The sequence below is a fragment of the Sorex araneus genome, chromosome 5 (genome assembly GCF_027595985.1).
Source record: "Sorex araneus isolate mSorAra2 chromosome 5, mSorAra2.pri, whole genome shotgun sequence".
In the NCBI taxonomy this organism is placed as follows: Eukaryota; Metazoa; Chordata; class Mammalia; order Eulipotyphla; family Soricidae; genus Sorex; species Sorex araneus.
The window spans coordinates 144,573,965-144,599,132 of NC_073306.1; the positions used below are offsets into that span (position 1 = coordinate 144,573,965).

The 25,168-nt window shown below is 65.5% G+C and overlaps 1 protein-coding gene across 1 annotated transcript; it reads left to right on the plus strand.

Annotated features, from left to right (window-relative positions):
- Positions 1-1,546: 1,546 nt before the first annotated feature.
- On the plus strand, positions 1,547-3,460 carry ADRA2C (adrenoceptor alpha 2C). The gene has a single exon (XM_055139078.1). It carries the CDS (start codon positions 1,705-1,707, stop codon positions 3,061-3,063), a length of 1,359 nt encoding a protein of 452 aa, XP_054995053.1. The 5' UTR covers positions 1,547-1,704; the 3' UTR covers positions 3,064-3,460.
- The last annotated feature ends 21,708 nt before the right edge of the window (positions 3,461-25,168 follow it).

Sequence of the window (25,168 nt, forward strand, 5' to 3'; positions counted from 1 at the left end):
CTGGCCCTGCTGTCACGGAACCTGTAGCCTCGGCATGTGGGGGGCGGGGTGCAGGCTCTCGCCCAGTGAGGCGCTTCCTGTGGGTGGGGGCGCACAGGTCACAGGCCCCAGGCCCCCTGGACAGAGATGCCTGCAGGTGAGGGCTGCTTCCGGCACTCCCACTGGGGATCCCGCAAGCAGGGCCCCTCGGGCACTCTAGAAAAGGTGACCCTACCCCTGGGACTCAGGGGAGGCTGCAGGCAGCCCCGCCTGGGGGGAGGTGCCCTCCATGCACGCTGCACCCACTCTGTCCTCCGCCCACTCTGCCCTCCGGAACCTGAGCCTCACCAGGCACGGGGCCTCCCTCCCCGCTCCTCCCCTCCCTCCACTCCTCCCTGCCCTGAGCAGGCAGGTGCTTCTGCACCCCCAGGAGCGGCCCCCCACGCATGTCAGCGAGGAAGGCCAGGCCGAGGAACCCCAACCGCTCCACCCCACCCCCGCGCCCCCAGAGGGCTTACTGACCTGGCACCCAGCATGAGGAGGGGGCTCCCTCCCCCAGCAGCCAGGCTGGAATGAGGCCCCCACGCAAAGCCGCCCTCCATCTGGGCACCTCGGCTGGGGTGCCTGTGAGAGGCGACGAGTCCCCCCACCCCCCGAAACTTCAGTAACTGCCAACATGAGCGCGGAGCAGAGGTCAGGGAGCGGGGGTCCCCCCTCGGTCGGCGGGCGGGCTCGGGGTGCGCCCAAGCCGCGGCGCGCCCTCCCATCAGGCCGCGGACCCCGAGCCAGCCGGGGCTGCGCGCCGGGGAGCGCGCCCGCGTGCGTGCGCGTGTGCCGGGGGAGGCGGGCAGGCGCCAGGCTCTCCCGTGCGAGCGGAGCGGCGGGCTCGGGGACTCTCCGGCCGGCCGGCCCGCGCACGGCCCCGTTCCGCGGGGGACCCGCGGCCCAGGAAGGGGGCGCCCTCGCCGCGCGCGCGCCCCGCGCCGCCGCCCCGCCTCCTCATCCTCCGGGCGCCGCTGGGGCTCGCCCGCGGCCCGGGGCTCGGACGCGCGGGCCCGCGGCGCTGACCGGCCGGCGGGGGGCCGCCGCCGCCCCGCCCCGCCCCCGCACTGCGCCCGCCCCGCGCCCGCCCCGCCGCGCCACTCTGCCCAAGTTGCAGCCCAGCCCGGCGGCGGCAGTGGCGGCGGCGGCGGCGTAGCGCGGCCGAGCGGGGGGGCGCGGACCTCTGGGGGCGCCGCGCCGGGAGCCGCCCGGGGTGGGGGTTGCAGCCGGAGGACGCGCAGCGGCGCCCGGCCCGGGAAAGTAAAGTTGGAGCCGGCGGCGCGCGGGGGCCGGGGGCGGCGCTGGCCCGAGCCCCGGCGTGCCGAGCACTAGCCGCCCGGATGGGAGGCGGAGCGCCCGGGCCGCCGCCGCCGCCGCCGCCGCCCGCAGCGTGCGCCCTGGCCGGGAGCCGGGGCCGCGGGGCCCGCCCGCTCGGCCGCCGCGTCGCGCTGGGCTCGCGGCCCGGGCGCTGCCCGTGAGCCGGGCCGAGGGCGGGGCGGCGCGGACCCCGGGACCTGCCCCCGCCCGCACGCCCGCGCCGCGCGCCTCCCGCTCGGCACTGACGCGCGCGGCGGCGGCGGGAGCCCCGCGCCCAGCTCTGCGCCCGGGGCCGGCGATGCGCAAGCCAAGCGGGGCCGGGGGACGCCCGGGCGGCGGCGGGCGCGCGTAGCCGCCGGGAGGACCATGGCGTCCCCGGCGCTGGCGGCGGCGCTGGCGGCGGGGGCGGCGACGGCGCCGGGCCCGAACGCGAGCCGCGCCGGCGAGGGGGGCAGCGGCGGGGCCGCCAACGGCTCGGGCGCCGCCTGGGGGCCGCCCCCGGGCCAGTACTCGGCGGGCGCAGTGGCCGGACTGGCGGCCGTGGTGGGCTTCCTCATCGTCTTCACCGTGGTAGGCAACGTGCTGGTGGTGATCGCCGTGCTGACCAGCCGCGCGCTGCGGGCGCCGCAGAACCTGTTCCTGGTGTCGCTGGCCTCGGCGGACATCCTCGTGGCCACGCTGGTCATGCCCTTCTCGCTGGCCAACGAGCTCATGGCCTACTGGTACTTCGGGCAGGTGTGGTGCGGCGTGTACCTGGCGCTCGACGTGCTCTTCTGCACCTCGTCCATCGTGCACCTGTGCGCCATCAGCCTGGACCGCTACTGGTCAGTGACGCAGGCCGTCGAGTACAACCTGAAGCGCACGCCGCGCCGCGTCAAGGCCACCATCGTGGCCGTGTGGCTCATCTCGGCCGTCATCTCCTTCCCGCCGCTCGTGTCGCTGTACCGCCGGCCCGACGGCGCCGCCTACCCGCAGTGCGGCCTCAACGACGAGACCTGGTACATCCTGTCCTCCTGCATCGGCTCCTTCTTCGCGCCCTGCCTCATCATGGTCCTGGTCTACGCACGGATCTACCGCGTGGCCAAACTGCGGACGCGCACGCTCAGCGAGAAGCGCGCGCCCGCGGGCCCCGACGGCGCGGCCCCGGCCACGGAGAACGGCCACTGCGCGCCCGAGGACGGCCACTGCGCGCCCGAGGACGGCGGCGCGGCGGCCGAGCGGCGGCGCCGGCGGGGCGCGCTGCGGCGGGGCGCGCGGCGGCGCGCGGAGGCCGAGGCGGGCGCGGGCGCGGGAGCCGCCGACGGGCTGGGGCGGGGCGCGGGCGCGCTGGCCGCGGCCGCCGCGCGCTCCCCGGGCCCCGGCGGACGCCTGTCTCGCGCCAGCTCCCGCTCCGTCGAGTTCTTTCTGTCGCGCCGGCGCCGGGCGCGCAGCAGCGTGTGCCGGCGGAAGGTGGCCCAGGCGCGCGAGAAGCGCTTCACCTTCGTGCTGGCCGTGGTCATGGGTGTGTTCGTGCTCTGCTGGTTCCCCTTCTTCTTCAGCTACAGCCTCTACGGCATCTGCCGCCAGGCCTGTCAGGTGCCCGACCCGCTCTTCAAGTTCTTCTTCTGGATCGGGTACTGCAACAGCTCGCTGAACCCGGTCATCTACACCGTCTTCAACCAGGACTTCCGGCGCTCCTTCAAGCACATCCTCTTCCGAAGGCGGCGAAGGGGCTTCAGGCAGTGACCGCGCCCGCCTGGGCCCGACCCAGGGGCCTCCGGGGGCGCCGGAGCCGAGAAAGGGGGCGCCGCCCTCGGCCTCCCCGTCTCAGGGGACGCCTGGCCAGAGTCGGGGCCAGGCCCACCGCGGATGGCACGAGCTCAGGGTCCCGTGTCCACCCCCACGCCAATGCTCGCCATCTCCGTGTCTGCATCTGAGCAAGGGCTGATTTCCCAGGACCTTGTGGGGGAGGGAAGGGGGCGCTGACAATCTTTGGCTATTGAAGTGTTTGCCAAAAACGACCTCCTGAACAACCAAACTCTTTTCTAAATAAACCTTTGTAATCTAAGTGTGGTCTGCACAGTCCTTCTGCCTCATGTCTCCCACCGCTGGGGGCAGGGCTCCAGCCCCCCGTGTAAGGAGGGGCATTTTGACCAGGCTAGTGTCCCCACAAAGTGCAAGAAGAGCCAGGGCTCGGGGCTGGAGCGATAGCACAGCGGGTAGGGCGTTTGCCTTGCACGCGACCGACCCAGAGTTCGATTCCCAGCATCCCATATGGTCCCCTGAGCACCGCCAGGGATAATTCCTGAGTGCAGAGCCAGGAGTAACCCCTGTGCAGAGCCAGGTGTGACCCAAAAAAAAAAAAAAAAAGAAGAGCCAGGGCTCAATCCCTCTAACCCAGGCGGGACCTGGGGGACACGGGCTCCTCTCTGGGGATCCCCATACACAGTCCCTGTCATAGGATTGGGGTGCAAGGGTGGACACCGCAGCGGGACCTTATGTTACAAGGGGAGCGGCAGGAACAGACACACAAATCTCATGAACAACCACACACACACACAGTTGGACACACAATCACAATACACAACCAAACGCAGTCGTGCACGTGTACATGGACGGTCACACTTACCCAATGCTCATACAAGCACACAATTACAGATGCAATCACGTACACACTCAACCACACTTCACATACGCACACACAATTGCACAAGCACATATGAAAATCACATGCCTACACAATCACATGCATTGCACACATTTACAATTGCATGCACACAACCATGGCTGCATGCAAATCACATGCAGTCATACAGGTACATAATAGCCTGCTCACACAATCGTATACAACTACACATAAATACATGCACAATCACATATACATAAACAACCACATACGTGCAAATTACTTGCATGCACAATTACACACTACCCAATCCCATGCACACAGCACAATTACGCACATGCACCCAGTCATGCAATGCATAAATCACATGCACACACAATCATCATGCCTGCACACAGGCACGTGCCCACGTGCCACAAACACACACACACGAGCCGGGGCTCAGGCGGAGGCTCTGCTTGTGCCCAGCCACTGGACCAGCCCTGCAGCCCCTGCTCCTGCGGTCTGTCCTGAGGGCACTGCCCCCCCGCTGTGGGAACCACCTGCTGTGTTTGGGGGAGCAGGGTCCCCCAGTCCCACCCTTGCCTGTGAAGAGGAAGGTCTGCCCCGGTGACTCAGGCGGGCGGAGGGAGTGGGAGGCCCACGCGAAGAAGCCAGGACACCCCTGTCCTCAATGAGAGGGCCTGGACCTGCCGCCAAGCTCCTGTGGTAAGGAGCACTGCGTGTTGGGATTGGGGCTCAGAGAGGTGATGCGACCTGCTGAGGTCACAGAGCCTTGGAAGGGACCAAGCTGTGAGGCTGGGGGTGGGGGACATGGGGGACAAGCCCTGGCAAGCCGCTCGCTACCCAGGGCGAGGGGCTTCTTGGTTGGTTTGCCAGTTGTCTGTGGGATTTTGGGGAGCGGGCACTGGTCTCGTGCTGGACTCCCTCGGGGCTGTGCAGGAGCTGTACTGGGGGTCCGAGGAGCCTCTAGTCTCCTTCCCTGACCCGGAGGTGCCACTTGCCAGGACCATGGCTGGGATGGGGGAACGCCAAGCTGTACCCGCTGTGCTTTCCCACAAGGTACATGGGGTGGAGCCCTGCCAGGGGCGCCCCCACCTCGCCCCCGTGTGGGAGGCGGGATCCCCAACTCCCACTGACTGGGCTCCCAGGGGCCCCGGGGCCTGCTGCCAGCGCTGGCCTGGAAGGACGGGCAGAGCCTTCCCCAGGGCCCGGCCCCAGTGGCTTCAGCCCCCCTGTGCCCCTACAGTGCCGGCCATGCTCAGCACTTCTGGGGAAATTGAGGCCCAGCCTGTGGTGTGTCCCTCATCTCCAGGTGGGGGGGCAGAGCAGCAAGGAAGGCCTGACTTAGTGCCCGGCCCAAAATCTGCCCCTTGGTCCCTGGAGCCCCCTTAAACATATGGGGCTGCCCACGTGGGGTCCCCGCACCAACCCTGCACCCGACGCGGCTCTTACAGGCAGAATCGACTCCCCTCTGTCTGCACAGGGCCGCACGCCTGGAGCCAAGGGCTGACTTGGCAGCAAATGGGGAGGAAACTTCCAGCTCTGTTAAGCTCAGGATGGAGTTGGGGTGTTTTTTGTTTGTCTAAAATTTTTGTTTTGTTTTGTCTTTTGGGCCACACCCGGGGCAGTGCTCAGGGTTTATTCCTGGCTCTGTACTCAGGGGTCACTTCTCGGGGGGCAGGGGGGACCATATGGGGTGCCGGGGATTGAACTCGGGGGGGCCACATACAAGGCAAGTGCCGTCCCCACTGCCCTATCACTCAGCCTTCAGCTCTTGGGGGCCACAGCAACAGGCAGAAACCACCCCCCACCCTGTCCTCAGATGGGGTCGCCACCCCCCACCCTGTCCTCAGATGGGGTCGCCACCCCCACTGACAGGGCCCAGGGAAGGGGTGGCGGGGGGTCTCGCACGTTCTGGGGGTGGCAGGACAGAGCCCAGCAGGGGAGCATGGCAGATGCGCTGCCCAGGGCCGGACCAACCCTCCCTCTGCCCGAATCTCCCCGGGCCACTGTCCAGAAGGGAGACCCTGTGGGCGACCTTTATCTTGTCCAGGGGGTGTGCGTGCTGGGCCCGCGGAGGGCCGGGCACCAGTGGGACCCCAACGTCGCCCACAGAGCCCCCAAAGCCTCGCGGCTGCAGGGTGCTGGGATGGCTGCATCTCTGTCTCTCCGGAGCCCGAGACACGCCCGCGGGACACAGAGCTCCGCGTCAGGGGAAGGTCAGCGGCACAGCTCGCTGGGTGACACCCGCACCCGGGTTTGCCCCAGCAACCCCTCTAACCGACCCAGAGCGAGCGGCTGTTCTGCATGGGCACTGCTGGGGTGGGGCTGCAGGCGCAGCTGGTCAGGCCGTCCTGCCACTGGCCCCCTCTGCTTCGGCTCAGTCCCAGCACCCCACAGGGGCATCAGCCTGGCCAGGTGTGCATCTGGCCCTGGGGTACCCACCCCATAGAGGGTCCGGGTGCCCCTGTCCCAGGGCTTTCTGTTTCCTCTGTCACAGGGGCTGAGCCCCAGGTCAGAGCATGCTCCCATCCACACCCCTCTGCTCTGAACACTCCTCCACTTGCGCCCATGTCACTGGTGGGGAAACTGAGGCTAGGGGCTCCACATGGGGCCCTCCTCCTCCAGCTACTCTCCCTGGCTCCCCCACGTGACGAGAAAAGCCCTGAGGTGGCCCGCCTAGCTCTGCCTGCATGGGGGGCAGCTCAGGGTGGGGGAACCCCACACGAGGGATGTGGCGGGCAGGGAGCAGTGACACTGTGGGGTCATCACCCGCACTCCAGTGAAACAAAGGGGCCACCTGGGTGCTCCGGGGGCTGCCCACGTGGCTGAGACCCCCGACAGCACAAGCCCCTGGCCTTCCGCGCCTCTGGGAAGGGGCTCAGGCGCGGTGCAGCCGGGGCCTCTTGGTACAGGGCCCAGGATGGGGCTCAGGACAGACCCCACGGGAGAGGCACCGGAGGGCCCCCAGCCCCCTGAACAGCGAGAGCGCGGTGCTGGCTGGCTGTGCGCATGGAAAAGTACCAGCCCAGACACCTTATCTGCCATCGCAGCCCGAGCTGTGAGCCTGGCCGAGCTTGGCCACTTCCGCTCCCTGAGAAGAGGGAGGCCAGTCCTGCACTGCCCCGAGGCCTGGACCCTGGCCAGGGCCCGCCCAGCTCGGGGAAGGGCTGTTGGACAGAGATGGGGGGCTGGCAGGACCTCACATGGCCTCTGACCCCATCTCTTCAGCAGCCGTGCCCCCAAGCTGGGCTGCACTCCCCTCCCGGGCTCAGTCATGAGGGTCTCAGGCGGCCTGTAGGGCTCTGCGGCCAGCCCTTCTGTGGCTGGGGGGACCATGGGGTGTGGACGGCTGCGGGAGGTGTTGCATGGACCACTGGGCAATGCAGCGGCCGCGGCACTAACAGAGTGTGATGGGGGGGTCCTGGGGGGGCCCGCAGCCTCACGGCCAGAATGGCCAGTCCATGCCGACACTGGCCAGGACACTTGCTCGGCCCTGCCTGCCCCTTCAAGGCTCCCTGAGGCTCCGGCCGTGCTCCCCACCGATGGCCACAGCTGGGAGAGGACAGGAGGGCTGCCCTGCCCCCGAGGCCTCTCCTGGCTGGAGCCGCCCTGTCCCCTCCATGTGCCCCCGCCATGCACCCCAGGGTCCCGCCTCTGGCCTCAGCTCTGTCTTGGCGCTGGCTCTGCTTGGAGAGGTTCCTCCCGGGCCCGTCTCAGGTTCTGTGGTGGCAGGGCCGACCCCGTCAGGTCCCCCAAGCCCCCCCGAGCTGCACCCCCTAGACTGGGCTGTCACTGCCAGGTCCCCCTCGAGTCCCTCTCCTGCTTGCCCGAGCTCGCCATGCCCAGGATGGGCTGACATCAGAGCTTGCTGAGCCCCGGTGCCCCCACCATGGCCACCGAAATCTCCAGGCCCCTGGCCTCGGTGCTCTGTGACCCCCAGTCCCCTGGTGTGGCCACAGACCCGCCACCACCGCTGGGGCCCCGGAGTCCAGCTCCAAACCTGCCCAGCTGCAACGGGGTCTGTCACCCCAACAAACAGCCTCCCTGTGCTCGGCAGAAGGTGCTCACAGCAGTGGGTGGGCTGGAGACTGGGAGCTCCAGAACCCCGAGTTAGTTCAGGTGCAAGCCGGGCCTGCGCTGGCTTTCCACGGACTCAGAGCCGGGCCCAGAGCCGGGCCCAGAGCCGTGCGTGGGGACCAGCCCGAGGCTCTGGGGAGTTCGGGGTGCGGGGTTGTCAGAGGTGCCACAGCTGTTCCCACAACATCCCCACCCATGCCCAGGGCCTCCTGCTGCCGCAGGGGTAGAGCACTCACCGCGCCCCAGAGAAAGCCAGGAAGAGCGAATGGGTGAATAATGACTGAGTAAATGAGTGAGTGATTAAGTGAGCAAGTAAATGAGAAAATGAATGAGTGAATGAATGAAGTAGTGAATGAGTGAGCGAGTGAAGGAATGAGAATGAGTGAATGGATGAGTGAGTGAGCCAGTGAGTGGGTGAGTGAATGAGTGAATAAATGAGTGAGTGAGTGAGTGAGTGAGTGAATGAATGAGGGGGTGAAGGAGTGAGTGGTGAATGAGTGAGTGAGTGGGTGAGAGTAAACGAGAAAATGAATGAGGGGTGAATGAGTGAGTGAATGAATGATGGGGTGAGTAGGTGAATGAGTGAGTGAGCACTGGGGCTTGTCCTGGCTGTCTGTGCCCGGGGCCACGCGTGTTCCCCAGCAGCTGTTTCTCAGGCCTCTGCAGGTCACAGGCTCTGCTCAGGCCCCTCGGCCGAGCAGGCGGGCTGAGCCCTGGCGGGGCAGCGTGGGGGGGCCCGGCGCGGGTGGGGGCGGGGGGCCCTGGCCTGGGCTTTGCTGAGGCCAGCACAGAAGCTCCACTAAAAGCCTTTTTGTTGCCTTTCCAGCCCAGACAGAATCAATCAATCTGGAAAGATGAGAACAGCCGACCTCGGAGCCTTCTAGCAAACTTGGGAGGGGGTGTACCGGGAGGAGCCAGGTCCCCACGCCCAGCGCAGGGGTGGGGGGGCGGTTTCATGGAGCCCCAGGGCGCCCGCAGGCAGCTCTTTGCACTCCTGCGCCTGCGGGAGGGAGACCCCCCCGCGGAACCCTCGCAGCGGGGCGGGGCCAGGTAGGACACGGAGCCCCTCCCGGCTGTGGCCTCCCTGCCTGAGGGAGAGGACGGGGGACCCGGACTGCCCCTGACTGTCCAGGCCCGAGCTGAGGAGGGTGGACCAGAGCCCGCCAGCGCGGGATTATCTGCACGGCCAGACAGCTAAGAGGGGCGTGGCACTGCAGGGGGGCCAGGTTGGGGGGGGGCAGCTTTTTTGTACTTTAAGGGCAAATCACCAAAAAGATGTAACAATTCTAAACGTGGGTGTGTCAGTGAAGGCAGGTGCCTTGCACACGGCTGGCCCCGGGAGGTCCCCAGCACCCCTATGGTCCCCCAAGCCCACCAGGAGTGGTCCCTGAACCGCGGGCATGGCCCAAACCCCGGGCCACACAGATTCTAAATTTGCATACACCTAACGGCAGAGCTTAAAAACCAGTGGGCAGGACCTGACAGAGTGAGAAGCGGGAACCCCAGAGGTGCCCCCACCTCTCGGTCCTTGGCCGGGAGAGCTGGCCCAGAGAGAGGAACACGGACAAGCCCTAGGCCCAGCGGCCGGAGCAGGCTGCAGGGCTGGCGGGGACATTCGGCCGCCACCACCCCGGAAATGCAGCCAGACCATTCCCACCACAGTGATTTAAATCACACACCAATAACGGGGAAATCTGCAGATCTTTGAAGGCCAAGTAACAGACTTCCGGACAACTCAGGGACTGAGGGAGAAGCAGAGGAGACTCAGAAGGTCTTTTCAGTGGAATGGAAACAACAACCCCTAGTCTGCGGAAGGTCCGGCCCAGGTTTTGCCTCAGGGAATTGGGGAGACAGGCGCAAGCCAGACCCGAGTGAGCAGGAGGAAGCGAACAATGAAAAGCAGAGCAGAAGCCAGTGCAAGAAAAACAAAAGTCGTAGAGAAAGATCAGTGAAACCCAGGCTGAGTCTGAGACCCATGCGGTGGGTCAGCCAGGAAGCAGAGTGGACAGCGCCCCACTGGGGGGTGGCAGCCGGGTCTTGGCTCTGCAGAGCTCTGCAGGGGTGAGGCTCAGCCTCCACACTCAGGCCACTGGACATTACCTGGGCCCCCCAGGCTCCGTTTTGCAGCTCTGGAGCAGCCTCACTCTCAGGCCTAAGCACTCAACCTTTGCCAGTGGCTGAGATTTGGGGGAGTAGCTGTGCTTGGGAGGCTCCCCCCACCCCCGAAGGTACAGACTAGCCACACTCAGAAAGCAGCCCTGCCCTGAGCCCGCCTGCATCTTCCAAGAAAGAAGGACCATTAAGTCCTTTTCCACAGAGGTCAGAGCAGGCTGCCCGTGTTCCCATCATGGAAAACGTTTCGTTATGAAACAAGTCCAAGGCGCACAAGCTGCTGAGAGGGCAAGCGACTGAAACAGGATGGAACGTCCACATGCTCATGTGCATGAACGTGCGTGCCCGTGTGCGGTGAACGTGCCTGTGTGTGGGTGCATGCATGTATCCTCATGTGTGCCTATGAGCACATGTGCCCACGTGTGCAATGTGTGCGCGCACATGTGTGTGACATGTGCACATGAGCACACGTGTGCCCATCTGTGTGCAGACATGAGCTGTGTATCATGTACATGTCTCATCCATGTTCTCAGCCCAGGTGTTGCGCTGGGGGAGGAGTTTGGAAAGTGACTTCTCAGGAACTTGGTGTCCCCCCCAGCCCGGCTTCGGAGGAAGGGACAGAGGGGTCCTATTCAGCGCCAGGCACAGTTCTGGGGTGGATGGATGGCGGGGGCTTCTCCATGCCTGCCCCTTCCCTTTTGGGAAGACAGACCTGCAGGGGCGGCGCCTGCCTGCCTGTCTCCTGCCCACCCCTCACCTCCCGGTGGGCTTCAAACCAGGCACCAGCAGCTCTGGAGGGTCCCTGCAGCCCGGGGCAGGGGTGGATGCTGGGCCCCTGGGTGGAGAGCCAGTGGGGGGCTCAGAGGGGAGCCCCGAGGGGGAAGGGATCAGGAGAGGGATGCAGAGGGTGCCCAGGGCAGGCTGGGGCGGGGCTGAGCTGCCTATGGGCCTGGAGCTGGCCCCTCTGCCAGGCTGGGGGTGAGCGGGACCCAAGGATGGGATCTGTGCGCTCTGAGTCCCTCTTTCTACTCAGCGTCTGTCCCCTGGACAGGTGGAAATTGGATTTCAGGCTCCTGGCTTGGCGATGTCCCCGGTTCCATCTGCCACCTGCTCTGTGCGGCCACTTGGGCCATCACTGTATCACTGTCATCCCATTGTTCATTGATTTGCTGGAGCAGGTGTGCCAGTAACGTCTCCATTCATCCCTGTCGTGTGTTAGTGTGGCCCAATGGCATACTGGGGGCTCTTTCAGGGTCAGGGAATGAGGACCGTCATTGTTCACTGTTGTCACTGTTTTTGGCATGTCGAATACGCCACGGGTAGCTTGCCAGGCTCTGCCAAGCGAGAGGGATACTCTCGGTAGCTTGCTGGGCTCTCTGAGAGGGGCGGAGGCTTTTGGGGCAGCCCCTAATCGCCTTTACAGGTGTTCCCCGTCTACCGACTGTAAGCTCTGGGTCGACTGGCGTGTTGTAACGATCTGCACACTGACAAACAGGTACCTGCCTGCATCTCTGGGCAGCACCTGGGACACCTGCGGCCTCAGGCTGATCTCCTTGAGGTTGATGGAGTGCGCCCGGAGGTTGCTGAGCAGCTGGCAGAGCAGGACCCTCTCACGGAGGGTCTGTGCCAGGCCGACACCTGCGCCGAGTCCCAGGTCACCCGTGGTTGGCTGACAGCACCCCACAGCGGGTGAGCCACTGCGCGCACTGCCGCCACGGTTCTACGTCCGACGGTGCTGCGACTTGGGCCACGTGGTGTGTAAATGACGCGGCATCAGTGCAGGGCTCAGCCTGGCCACTGCTCTGCGCCAGACACTCCCGCTTTGCTCACACACTCGCTGGGCACTGGGCTGGCCCAGCCTGGTGGGGATGGAGAGTCACCGACACCAGGACAAGGCTGAGGGTCGTGTCTCTCCATGTGGACCCGCAGACGCCTTGGAGGAGACTCCAGCATCTGACAGAGCCAAGATAGTGGAGACCCACGTGTGGCTCCTGTGCAGCTCAGTGCTCCGTTCCTGCTCCGAGGAGACGCCGCCTCCTTCAGGAAGACCTCAGTGATCTCTGCTCTGCATCACCCTTGGCCCACAGGGATGCTCTTTCCTTTCTCAAGTCCAAGACTCTCTGAGGGTCTCCTGCCCGTCTCCCTGCCAGGGTAACCTGAGGCACAGGTGGGAGAGATCTCCTGTGGGGAGACGCAGCAGCACAGGACCAATCCCAGCCCAGGACCCCGGCCCCTCCCCTGCCCCGCTCCACCTCCCGGGCAGGGACCTGCCAAGTCTCCCCCAGCAAACCCTGGCGGAGGACAGCTCCGGCTCAGCCAGGGGCTGGTCTCCCACACGAGCTATGCCCCCGCACGCTGGGAGCAGCGCGGGCTCTGCCAGACACGCAGGCGTCTGTACTCACATGGGGCGGGAGAGGGACGGGGCATGGCTGTCCTGTGGACATCCAGGGCCGCGGCCTGCAGCAGCCTGAGAGGGACAGGGACATGCTCCGGAGCAGCCCCGGGAGCCCACACGCCCCCGCCCACAGCCCCCACACGCTCCCCAGGGGCCCGGCAGCGAGCAGCGGGGACGGCGTCCAGCCCCCCACTCCCCAAGGGCCCGTGTTGCCGGCCCCTCCCGAGGGCAGAGCAGACAGACAGAGGGACGCAGCCCTCAGCCCCCAGCTCCAGAGGACGGGCACAGGCCTTTGGCTCCTTCATTCCAACACCCACTGCCGGGACCCGAACTCCCGGCTCTTCTCCAGCCCACAGTGCTCTTGGCCCCCCTGCACCCTTTCAGGGGAACACCGGGGTCACCCAGAACATGCAAGTACCAGCGAGAGCTAAGGGGGCTCTGGGGCAGGGGCCCAGGGGTCTGGCCCGCCTCCTCGACTGACTCAGAGTTGAGGACACCCCAGGACAGACAAAGATCTCAGGGCAGAGCTGGAGTCTAGCGGAAGGGCCTGGCCTTGCACCCAGCCGGCCTGCCCCACTAATGATCCCCTGAGACCCTCCGGGAGTGGTCCCTGAGCACAGAGCCCTGAGCACCGCTGGGTGTGGCCCTTCAAAGCAGAAAAAAGCAATTTCAGGTTTAAACGCAATAGACTGATTTCTCTATCACCTGCCTCAAAAAAATAAATTCCATAATTTAAAGATGTAAATGTTTTGTTCGGGGTTGAGTCCCCTCTGGCACCGGACAGGTGGGAGACGCCACTGCGGCCGCACAGAGGTTACAGGCGAGTGGGACTGACCCGCCCAGCCCCACAGACACCGGCACACCCTTCGGGCTTGACACGAAGGAAAGGTGTTTCCACAGCCACTGGGCCCTGCGCCTGCCTTCACCTCAGTCTGCTGCTGCCCACCCTGCGGCCACCCACTGCCGCCTAGAGGACACGGTCGCCTGGGCTCGCCGGGCCCCGCCAGAGCAGAGACGTGTGCTTGTGTGCACGTTTCCCGAGCTGGGCAGACACGTTTCCCTCCTTTCCACCTCGGTCCTGGGAGTGGGTTTTGTTGGTCTCGCAACCTCCCGAGAGCGCAGCACTTCCTCCCGGACACCCACCTCACACGCGCAGGGCCAGTGCCCGTTGCTGGTCTGCCCTTCTGCCCACAGCATCAAGGAGGGCCGCAGGCTCCTGCTGGGGGGGGTGTGGTGAAGCACATGCTGAGGGGGTCTCCTCCCACTCTCCCCACAAACATGGTGTCGGGGGTGCTGAGAGTTCAGGAGAAGTGAGTGCAGGCTGGGGCGGCAGCCACGTGGAGGTCTGTGCAAAGGCCCTGGGGTGCGTGCAGGCCAGGCACAGGTAGTGGGCCTGGAAGCAGGGTGGTATCAGCAGCTGGGGGCCAGATGCTTGGGGCCTGGGGGCCTTGGCTGCTCTGGCACGGATTAGGCGAAGGGGGGTGGGGCTCACGGAGGCTTGGCGAGGAGGAATGTGCTTCTGCCCTCTGTCCTCAGGCTGGGCCGGCCCAGGGGCTGCCTGAGGGGGTCCCGAGAGAGGGGGCGGAGCCATGGCTGAGAAGTGCTGGGGGCAGGTCCTGGGTAGGGCCCAAACAGGCCACCTCAGCCTGACGGCTGGGAGCAGAGGCCCCCTTAGAACGCCCCCACTTCCCTCTGCCGGTGACGCCCACCCCCACAGGGTGAGAGACTTCGGGTGCCAGCCCCCTGCTGCCACCCTCCGTCCTCCCCTTGAGCCCCTCCCCGCCCAGGACAGCCTTGGGTGTGGCAGCGGGGGACTCCGGAGCCTGTGCCCACACAGCAGTGCCCGGGGGCCCTGGCTCCTGACCTGGGCTGTCCCCGTCCCACTCAGCCTACGGCCCAGCTCCGTCCCGGGGAGCCGTGGCTTAACCAGGGCCGCAGTCTGAGGGCAGGGCTGGAGGCAGTCGCCCCCAACCCCCATCAGCCCCGTGCCCGCACCGCCTCACCCAGTCACGGGGTGAAGCTATTTTAGGGACTCATCTGGGGAGGGGGTGCTGCAGGCAACGGAGACGCCCACGGCTGCCCGTGTCAGCCCCGGCGCCCTCCCCGCCTCCTCCCCTGCCCCTCCGCCGAGCCTGGCTCCCCCGCGCCGCGCCATCCTGCTCTGATCTTGGGCCCCTCGGAGGTACCTGTCCCCCCCCCCCCGCCCTCCACCCACACCAGGCTTCCTGGCACGGCTGCGTTCGGCCCCCTGGGACACTGGGTGGCTGCACCGAGGGTCTGAGTCAAGCCCCCACAAGCTGCCTCTTGCCCCGGCTCGACTGAGTTCGTTGGCCCTCCGGGCCCCAGGTCCCCGAGCACCCAGCTCCTGAGCACCCACAGAGCGCCCCGAGGGTCCCGAGCCAGCACCCCCGGCTCAGCCTGGCAACAATGGGTCCCCAAGAACTCAGACCTCACAGCCTGGCACTGCCTCCTCCGTTCTGCAGTCAGGCCTGTGGCAGCCCAGCTGGGCACAGTGCCACCAGGAAGGGCTGTAGGCACTGCCGGCCCTACGGGCTGTTCCTGAAGGCGGGACTGGCGCCACCACCCCAAGAGGCCCTTGGAGGAAGGAGCACGGTCACCTCACCCTCCTCTGCATCAGGCTCCCTGCCCTGAGCACCCCTGAAACTGCTCACCTGACTGGAGATGGATTATGGCGAGAGACCCTTAGAAGGTTCCAGAAACTCCAACTGACAACCCTGGGCACCATCTGTTGGGCTGTGCTGAGACACAGACCCCAGCCCAGACGCTCAGGACACGACACCCATAGGAGACGCCACCTGGCCTTGGCCCCAGCCTCCGCCATCAGATGTTAGCCCCTGACCTGACCCCAGCCTCCCTGTGCTGGGCACTACAAGCCAGACGGAACAGGATGGCCTCGCATCACTCCAGGGGGCCACACTGCTGCCTAGCTTGGGCCCTGGAACCTTCTGTGGTTGACCCAAGTCTGAGCAGCCCTGGATCCTGCCAGCCGTGATGCCAGGGTGTGCCTGCCTGTGGGATGCTGTGCATGCATGTTCTACAGGATGATCACACACACATGTGCATGCACCCATGGAATATGTACACGCCCACTGCACATGGCATATGCACATGCCCATAACACAGGCACACATGTATGTACACTCAGTACATGCACATAACCCATGGCATACACATGGCCTATGCAAACGCCCATGACACACATGGTACATACGCACATGTACACACCCCCACAGCACACATGTGGTACATGCACACATCATGCACATACCAGGGCTCACACATGCAGTACATGCTCACACTCCCATAGCACACACATGGTACATGCACACATGCCCAGAGCACACATATGCAAGTACATGCTCACAGCACACATGTACACACACACACAGCACATGTACACATATGCACACCCACAGCATACACGTGGTACATGCACATGTGCACACACAGTGCACACATGATACATGCACACACAGCACTCACAGTACATGCACCTATATGCGCACTCCACATGCACACACGGTACACATGGTACATGCACACACACAGCACACACGCAGTACATGCACATGTGCGCACACGCCCAGGACATATACACGCACACACCACAATGTGTCCTAGCCCTGTGCCCTCAGTTGGGACCCTCCTCAGATCAGCCTGTGTGTCTGCCAGGACCTGGCCTCCTGTGTCTGTCTGCTGGCCAGCGCTGCCCTGGGCACAGGAAGCCACAGCCTCTGCCTGAGTGTGAGGGAAGCAGCCGGGGGCGGGGCCAGCCAGGTGGGCAGCAGGAGGAGCGGCGCTGCCCAGTGTCCCACCCAGCTCAGCTGCCTGACCCAGGAGCATCTGTGTCTCGACCTTTCCCAGCAGAAGGGGGCGCCGGCAGGAGGCCCCCACAATGGCACCCTCTTCCCTCGCGGGCAGGGCGCCCACCCGAGGGCCAGGAGGAGCCGTGGTGAATGGCGTTTCCGCTGGCTTCTCGGGCGCCTTCGCCCCTGGGCCTTCCACGACCATCCCCGCCCGCCCGCACACAACGGGATGCACAGTCACGGACGTGCCCATCCACGCCTGCTGCCACCCCAGGCCCACGTGCAGAAAGGGCTGTGGCTGCACCGTGCTGCCCTGTCCCTACAGTTCCGTCCACGCCACCCTGTCCAGGGTGGATCCCCACTTGCAGGGGATCCGGGACAGGGTCCTGCCAGGTTGGCCAAGGGACAGGTGTTCTAGACGTCCAGGTCGGCCCGGGACTGGCCAGCGGGGTCTGGGGCTGAGGGGAGGCCCTGCACTGTCCCATCCAGGAGGGTCTGGAGAGCGGCACGGAAGCCCAGGGGAATGGCCCAGAGCCCCCGGGCTCCCTCAGGGCTTGGTGGGCCAGAGGGGGCCAGAGGAGACAGCGGACCAGAGGGGACAGGGGGCAGAGGGGACAGGGGGACAGGGGTGAGGGGGCGGGAGACGTCGGGAATGTGGGAGGCCGTGAGCCCCTGCAGGTAGTGAGCCGGGGGCCGGGGCGTCCCTTGGGGGCTTGTGTCCCCCCGTGCAGGTGGCCGCCGCAGGACGCCCAGGTGCTGCAGATGCCTCAGTGAGGCTTCCCAGGTTTCCTCAGGCCACATCAGCATCTGGAATTTTCCACGTGGGGCCTGTCCCCACCCACAGTGCCTCTGACTCATCCTGCTGCTCCTCGCACTCAGAGCCTCCCCCCCCCCCGCCCCCAGGCTGCTCCTCCACACCCCCCCCCGCTGCCCAGTCCGCCCTTCCTGGGCCCGCCACCCCGTCCACACCTGCCCTACCCTCACTGCACTGCCCATGCTGCACTGTCCCTGCAGTTCCGTCCACGCCACCCTGCCCAGTTGCCTGCCTGCTCTGTGCTGCCCCGTCCACACGGGCCGTGCACCTGCGGCCTGTCCTCGCCCACTCACCCGCCGTCACCGCAGGCACCCTCTGCGTGGCCGTGGCCCTCTCTGGCCAGCAGCAGGGCTCCTGTTTCCTAGGGCTTCAGACACGGTCCCGGGCAGTGGTGCCCACCCGTGCACGTGGCACCTTCGCCCCACGTCCTGTAGCTCTGGGCACTCGCCTCGCTGCGGCGTCTTGCGCTTTCCCTGGGCGTTTCCTGCTCTCGTGTGGGCAGCAGCGTGTGTCCAGGCTGCTGTGGGCCTGGGCCGGCTTTCTGCTGCCGTCGGCATGTTGGGTTCCAGAGACCCGCTTCAGCCGCCGGCTGGCACCGCGCGAGGCCATATGGACCCGCAGGCCGGCTTTGCTCCGAGCCCAGCACCCTCCGCTGAGGGGGGCACTGCCAGCTCCCTTCTGCGGCTCCTTCTGACCCAGGGGGGACGGAGCATGCCTCCCGCACTGCCCCCACAGCGCCCCCTACTGCCTGCACACCCCCAGAGGGCGCTTTCCCTGCCCCCGGGTGCTGGCCAGCTCTGCTCTGCCAGTGATCTATAGCGGTGAGCCCCGCTATAGATCCTGGGCTGGATGCGCGCCAGCCACCTGGGGTCCTTGTGTGGCCAGTTGCCCCCTGAGGCCTCTGGGGTGCCCCGCCTTTCTTTTTCTTTTGCTTTTTGGGTCACACCCAGCGATGCTCAGGGGTTACTCCTGGCTTTGCACTCAGGAATTACTCCTGGCAGTGCTTGGGGGACCACATGGGATGCCGGGGATCGAACCCGGATCGGCCGCGTGCAAGGCAAACGCCCTACCCGCTGTGCTATCGCTCCGGCCCCCTGCCCCCGCCTTTCTGCAGGAACGCGCTGAGCCTGACACGGCCCGGCCCAGGGCCCAGCACCGACCCTGCCCTTTCCTCCTCGTGTCCTGTTTGAGGCTCACAGGGGACATGGCCGAGGGTCGCCAAGAGCAAGTCAGCCCTGGGAGCAAGGGACGGGGCCCGTCCTTGGGGGCTGCAAAACGAAGTTCTCCAACTACAATGAGCGTGAGGAGAATCAAGGGCTATGGCTCGGGGCTGAGAGGCGGCAGAGACAGGCAAACACACATGGACACGGGGAGACACGCAGACATGGGAGAGACACAGACACAGGGAGACACGAGACACACAGAGAGACACACGGACACAGGTGCAAACAGAAACACATAGATACGGTGCAGACAGGCAGATACAGGTAGAAACATGCAGGCAGAGGCACAAACATGGAGACATGTGCAACCAGGTACAGGTGCATGTATCACATGCCGAGTGGCCACCAGCCCTGCTGACCCCTGGCAGTGCCCATGTCACTGAGTTTCGGGCCGGCTGTCCCCAGACCTGGGGTCCACCCTGTCTGCTGTGCGGGTCTGTGCCCCCACAGGGGCCCGGCTCTGGGGTTCGCGCCGGCACCCCAGCGCCTGCTAAAGTCACGAGTGTTTTCCTGCCTCCAGGGGGCTGGATGGCCAGTGCAGGAGCCAGACAAAGCTCTAGGGACGCGGCCCGTACTGTTCTCTGTTGCCCCCTCCCCTGTGGCAAGTCGGGGGGAAATAGAGGTTTCCAGTGAAGAGGAGAGGGGCGGGGAGGCAGCTGCCCACCTGGGTGACCGGCACCCAGGCCAGTCTGCCCCACCTCCCATCTGACCGCCCCAAGTGTCAGGAGAGGCGAAGCGTTGGGGAATGGAGCCGGCCGAGGCCTGTGGCCCCCAGGGCTCTCCAGACCCCCAGGCCCCGCCACCATCACCCATCCCGCTGGCCCGGATTGCAGCCCCCTGTCAGCGGGGGGGAGGAGGGACAGTGGCCCTGCCCACTGCCCGTGTCCTCACCGGCCCCACCCTTTGTGGCTGCCACCACACCTGCTACCAGCACCGCCGACCCAGATGAAACATCTCAGGATGTCCCCGTGATAAGTTTGGGCACAGATGGGGAAACTGAGGCCCAGGGAGCCACATGACGAATCCTAGTGGATGTATAAAGGCCAAAACTTGTCGGCAGAGGGTTGTCTCAGCCCCTGTCCCTACCACCCGTTTCTTGGGACGCGGATGTTGGCTGAGTCCTGCCTGGAGGCCCAGCACGCCCTGAGGACTGGGTCGGGGCAGGCTGGGGGACAGGGGGGTCCTGGGCGGGTCAGATGGGCAGGGAAGGTAGGCTCCCAGGAAGGCGCCGCCCTCGGCACCTGGGGCCTCAGTCCCCTGCAGCCCCCCTCTGACCAAGGCTCCGCAGGGATGCACAGACCTCAGGGGGTGTCCCCAGAGGGCAGAGAAGCAGGGCTGCCCAGCTGACCCCCAGCCCTCTGCGGCGGATACGACGGCACAGATGGTTCTTGGGAGCACAGCCCGGGCCGGGCTCCCTCCAAGCATGGCTGGGCCTGGTGCTCTCCTAACTGACCCGGCTCCAGACGCCGCCAGAGGGGCCACAAGGTGCCCAAGGCCCCGAGGGCACCTTCCCAGCCCCTGGGACCTCCCCATTCCAGCGCCGCCTGCCCTCCTGCCCTCCCCCTGTCCTGCCCTGCGCTGGTCTGCCCACCCTTCCTGCAGGCCAGTCACCGCCCCGGGGCTTGTCCTCAGGCACTCACCATTCTCTTGCTCAGGGAAACTGTCCAGCGCAGAGCACACCCGCACCGCAGCCCCGCCCACAGCTGACCGCAGCCCCGCCCATAGCTGACCACAGCCCGCCCACAGCTGGCTGCAGCTCCGCCCACAGCTGACTACTGCCCCGCCCACAGCTGACCACTGCCCCGCCCACAGCTGATCACAGCCCCGCCCACAGCTGACTACTGCCCCGCCCACAGCTGATCACTGCCCCGCCCACAGCTGACAGCAGCCCCGCCCACAGCTGACCACAGCCCCGCCCACAGCTGACTACTGCCCGCTCCCGCTGACCGCACCCGCACCCACAGTGAGCCACAGCACTGGCCACAGCCCACGGCTGACTGCAGCAGCCCTGTAGGTAGCCACAGCCCACCCACAGTTGGCCACAGCCCTGAACATCTCAGCCCCGCCCCCAGCTGACCAGCCCCGCCCCCAGTTGACCAGAGTCCCGCCCACAGACAGCCTCAGCCCCGCCCACAGCCGACCAACTGACCGCTGCCCTGTCTGTGGCCTGCTGCCGGGGTTGGGGTGCCTGCGGCTTGGAGCTGCGGCTGCAGCTGGTTCTGGGCCGGGTGGATCTGGACACTCAGGGGGGTACCAGGCCCCTCTCCCGGGACTGACCCCGCTGCCACCCCAAGCCAACCCCACACAGTTAAAGGGCCTGCTGTGCCTCTGGCCCCCTCCCCTTTCGCCACTGAGGCCAGCGTGCTGGGGGGCGCCGAGACGCAGGTGCTGCCTCGGTCGCTACTGCCAGAGAGCCTGAAGCCCCTCCCTCTCCTTTCTCTCTCCCGAGGCCGCAGCCACGCTGCCCTGAGTTGCCCTCCTCGCCCCTGGCACAACGCCCAGGTGGAGGTGACAGCCTTGGCTGGCAGTCACTGGCCAGCGGGGTCGAGAGACGGGGCTGGCGGCTCAGCGCCCCCAGCTCCCCTGCCCATGCCCCCTTCTGCCCACGCCCGACTCCCTCCACCCTCACACTGGCACTCGGGCAAAGCCCAGGCCATTGTCTATAGAGGAAACCTGGCCTGCCTTTCCCTCCATGGGGCCAGCTGGAGGCAGGAAGGCCCCCCACTGGGATATCGGGGTGTTTCCTGTTAAGGTGCCAGCTCTCACTTCCTGTGGCACCCTGGGCCTGACCCAGCCTCTGTTCCCTAGCACCCCAATCTGGTCTACACTGCAGAGTACACACATGCACACACTCAGGCATATACCTGCACACACTTGCACACATTCAGGTTATGCACATACACCCCACAACTCACACACGCTCTCACATGCACACAGAGACACACTCACAGACCCTCTCACCCTCACAGGCCGGTAGGTACACATGCACATCTCACATGCTATCACATGTGTGTGCATGCACAGACACCCATGCACACCGTGCGGGGTACAGGACAGCATGGGCTCTAGGGTGGCCCCGACACTCCGGCTTACTGCCTGAACAACAGGTAGGGGTCCCGGCCCAGCTCGGGGTTGAGGCTCTACTCCCCACTCCCCGTGACTTGGGAAGGAGTGGGGACCTCTGCCTAGCTATGGGGAGTCCACTAGCGCCTGGACACACTCCTAGGGCCCCTGGATCCTGAGTCTGGGCCACCAGGGAGTGCTCGCTGAGCCCCACCCAGGGCCGCCCGAGGTGGCTGTCTTTGAGGAGCTGAGGGGACCAGGCCTGACTGATGTGGGACCAGGGAGGGCAGGAATCCCCCGAGCTTCCATTCCCAGAAACCCCACCGCCAGGAGACAGTCCAGACCACGGCTGCCCCAGACCTGTCCACCTCGTGCCCTGGTCGGCCCCTATCCCTTTAGGGCGAGAAACTGCTCTGTTAAACCCATCCCTCCATTCGTCTATGACCTGTTCATCCACCCACCCTCCATCCACCCACGAATCAGCGCCCCCAGCCTCTCCACAGCCCCCCCGCAGTCCCCTCAGCCCCCCCCCCGCAGTCTCCCTGGAGCCTCTCCACAGCCCCCTGCAGTCCCCTCCTCCCTGCAGGCCCCCCTGCCCGGCTGTCCATTGGGGGGGCAGGACCTTTGCAGCCCTTCAGGACCAGTGCATGCTGTAGGGACCTCCTCCGATCCAGAAACTTCCACCAGGAGGAGAGGAGGGGCCAGGTGGGCATGAAGGGCCAAGGGAGCCTGAGCTGTAGGCTGGCTGGACCACACCTCCAGGGTGGACCCGAGATTCACTTGGTAACCTGCAGCCCAAGCTTGCAGGCACTTTCCGAAGGAGGGCTCTGCTGCCCCCTGCTGGCCACTTCTGGAAGAGGCGCTCTGGGCTGCACCTAAGAACTGTGGTTTAGTGGAGAGGTCTGGGGAGAGCAGGGGAGAGGTGGGCAGGGGGAAAGAAAGGCAGGGGAGAGGAGACAGCAGAGGAGCAGGAAATAGAAAAAGGGAAGAAAGGTAGGAGAGGGCAGAAGAGCAGATCAGGGGTGAGGAAGATAGAAGAGAAGAGGGCAAGGGAGAGGGGTCAGGGTGAGAGGAGAGGGGAGAGGAAGGCAGAGGAGAGAAGGGTAGGGGAGAGGGGAGGACAGGAAGGAGAGAGGGCAGGGGAGAGTCGAGGGCAGGGGAGAGGAGGGAAGGGAATGAGAAGGTAGGGGAGAGGAGGGCAGGGAATGTGAGGGTAGGGGAGAGGAGGGCAGGGAATGGGAGGGGGAGAGGGGGGCAGGGAATGAGAGGGCAGGGGAGAGGAGGGCAGGGAATGAGAGGGCAGGGGAGAGGAGGGCAGGGAATGGGAAGGTAGGGGAGAGGAGGGCAGGGAATGAGAGGGCAGGGGAGAGGAGGGCAGGGAATGAGAGGGCAGGGGAGAGGAGGGCAGGGAATGAGAGGGCAGGGGAGAGGAGGGCAGGGAATGAGAGGGCAGGGGAGAGGAGGGCAGGGAATGAGAGGGCAGGGGAGAGGAGGGCAGGGAATGAGAGGGCAGGGGAGAGGAGGGCAGGGAATGAGAGGGCAGGGGAGAGGAGGGCAGGGAATGAGAGGGCAGGGGAGAGGAGGGCAGGGAATGAGAGGGCAGGGGAGAGGAGGGCAGGGAATGAGAGGGCAGGGGAGAGGAGGACAGGGAATGAGAGGGCAGGGGAGAGGAGGTTGGATGAAGCCCCTGGACATGAGCTCTGGGGTGACCCCCACAGTCACTTGTGGCCTGGCTCACTTGCCCAGCTCGGGAGCCTGGGGTGCGGGGACCCCTGCTGCCCTCCCCTCAGACAGCCAGAACTGTCTCGCATCTATGCACATGTGCAGGGTACCCCAAGTCCTGGGGCTGCTCCTTCCCATGTGGGCGTCTGCCAGCACGGATAGCGCTCCTCTGTCTCTCTCTGAGCAGGGGGCTGATGTGGCCCCAGAGGCCCCAAGATGCCCCAGGGCCCCAGTGACCACATTTGCTCCTGACCGCACCCCTCCCAACCGCACCCCTCCTGACCGCATCCCTCGTGACTGCTGCTCTCTGAGTCACCACATGGCCGGGTCAGGACCCCCTTCCCCAGCAGGACAGACAACATCTCGCACACCACCAAGGGCTGGGAGACCCCCTCCCCTGGGGGCCCTAGAGGGTCGGGGCATGTGGAGAAGATTCAGAGCAGTAGGGGGGCAGTCCTGACTCAGTTTCCCCTCAGCCACCCCCACAGGCCTCTCATCCCGTCAGTCCCTCCAGTCTGTTTCTCCAGCATGAGGTGACCACACAGGGCCCCACGAAGGGGTGCACGCAGGGAGCTGGGGACAGGCAGTGTCCCAGCCCTCGGCACAGCCCCCTCTGCACTCCGGGGTGGATTCCGGGGGGGAGTGTGGGCACCGGTGCCCGCAGGAGCCCTGGAAAGGCACTTGCGTGAGCCCGGTGATAGCGGAATCCCCACAGCGGGCACCTGGACCTCTTGGGGACATGAGGGCTGGGAGGACTCCCACAGGGGCCCCACTAGGACTGTGGGGCAGGAATGGGGTTCCCGCGGTGTGTGAGGGCAGCGGCATGCCACGTGGCTGCTGTTCAATATGTGGCCACCAGGTGGCACCATCGTGCCGCTGACCGGCACCGCCTCCTGCACCCGCTGTCCTGGTGGTGCTCAGGGATCCCGCAGACTCCAGCCCGCGCCGCCAGTCAGGGGAGGGAGTTACATGCACACACAGACCATGTCCTGGCATGCACGCACAGACCACGTCAGCGTGGGATGAATGCGCACATGTGCACGTGTGTCTGTGGCATTGCGTGTAGACACACGCGCACATGTATGTAGGGGTGCCTGTGTTCGGGTCTCTGGTCCGAAAGTCTCTCTGAGGCCCAGGTGCCAGCCAGGTGATGACCATCCTGGCCTCCAGCCCCGCGCCCCAGGCCCTGCCCATCCCGTCAGGGGTGCTCACTCCCGAGGGGACAGTGTGGCCAGGCGCTGATGAGCTGCCTGCAGAACTGGGCCAGGTGGGCCCCGGGGCCCGGAGCTGCCTCCTGAGCTGTGCTCACACAGGGTCCCCTAAGGGAGTGTGCCCGCTTGGCAGTTTGTCTCAGCACTTTCTCAGAAACTCTCTAGACTCTCTCGGGCCCTTCAGAACTGTCTCAGAACTCACTCAGAGCGAACTCTCAGAACTCTCTAGAACTCTCTCAGAACTCTCAGAGCCCTCTCTCAGAACTCTCTCAGAAATCTGTAGGACTCCCAGAAATCTCTCAGAAATCTCTTGAATTCTCAGAATTCTCTCTCAAAAACTCTCTCAGAACTCTCTGGAACTCCCTCAGAACATTCTCAGAACACTCCTAGAACTTTCTAGAACTCTGTGAACTCTTCCAGAACCATCAGTCGTCTGGCCTCTCCAGGACTCAGACCCCTTGAGGGCGGCTCCGATGGAATCCAAAGTGCCATAGACACTTCAGATCCAAACCCTGGAAATATCGTCGCCACCCTGGAGACTGTCGGCTCAGAAGCCTGTGGGCCATCACCCCACTTGACAGGACACCTCACCATAGCCACCCCTAACAGCTGTCCCGGTGTCCCCATCCTGAGCCGGCATGTCCCCTGTCTAATGTCACCTCCTCATGACATGGCATGTCCCCCATGTGCCCTTGACAAGGACACCCTGCCATCTGGCTCAGGTGACACCCCTCTGGCCAGGTCGTCCTAGCACACCTGCTCCCCTCCAGGCACC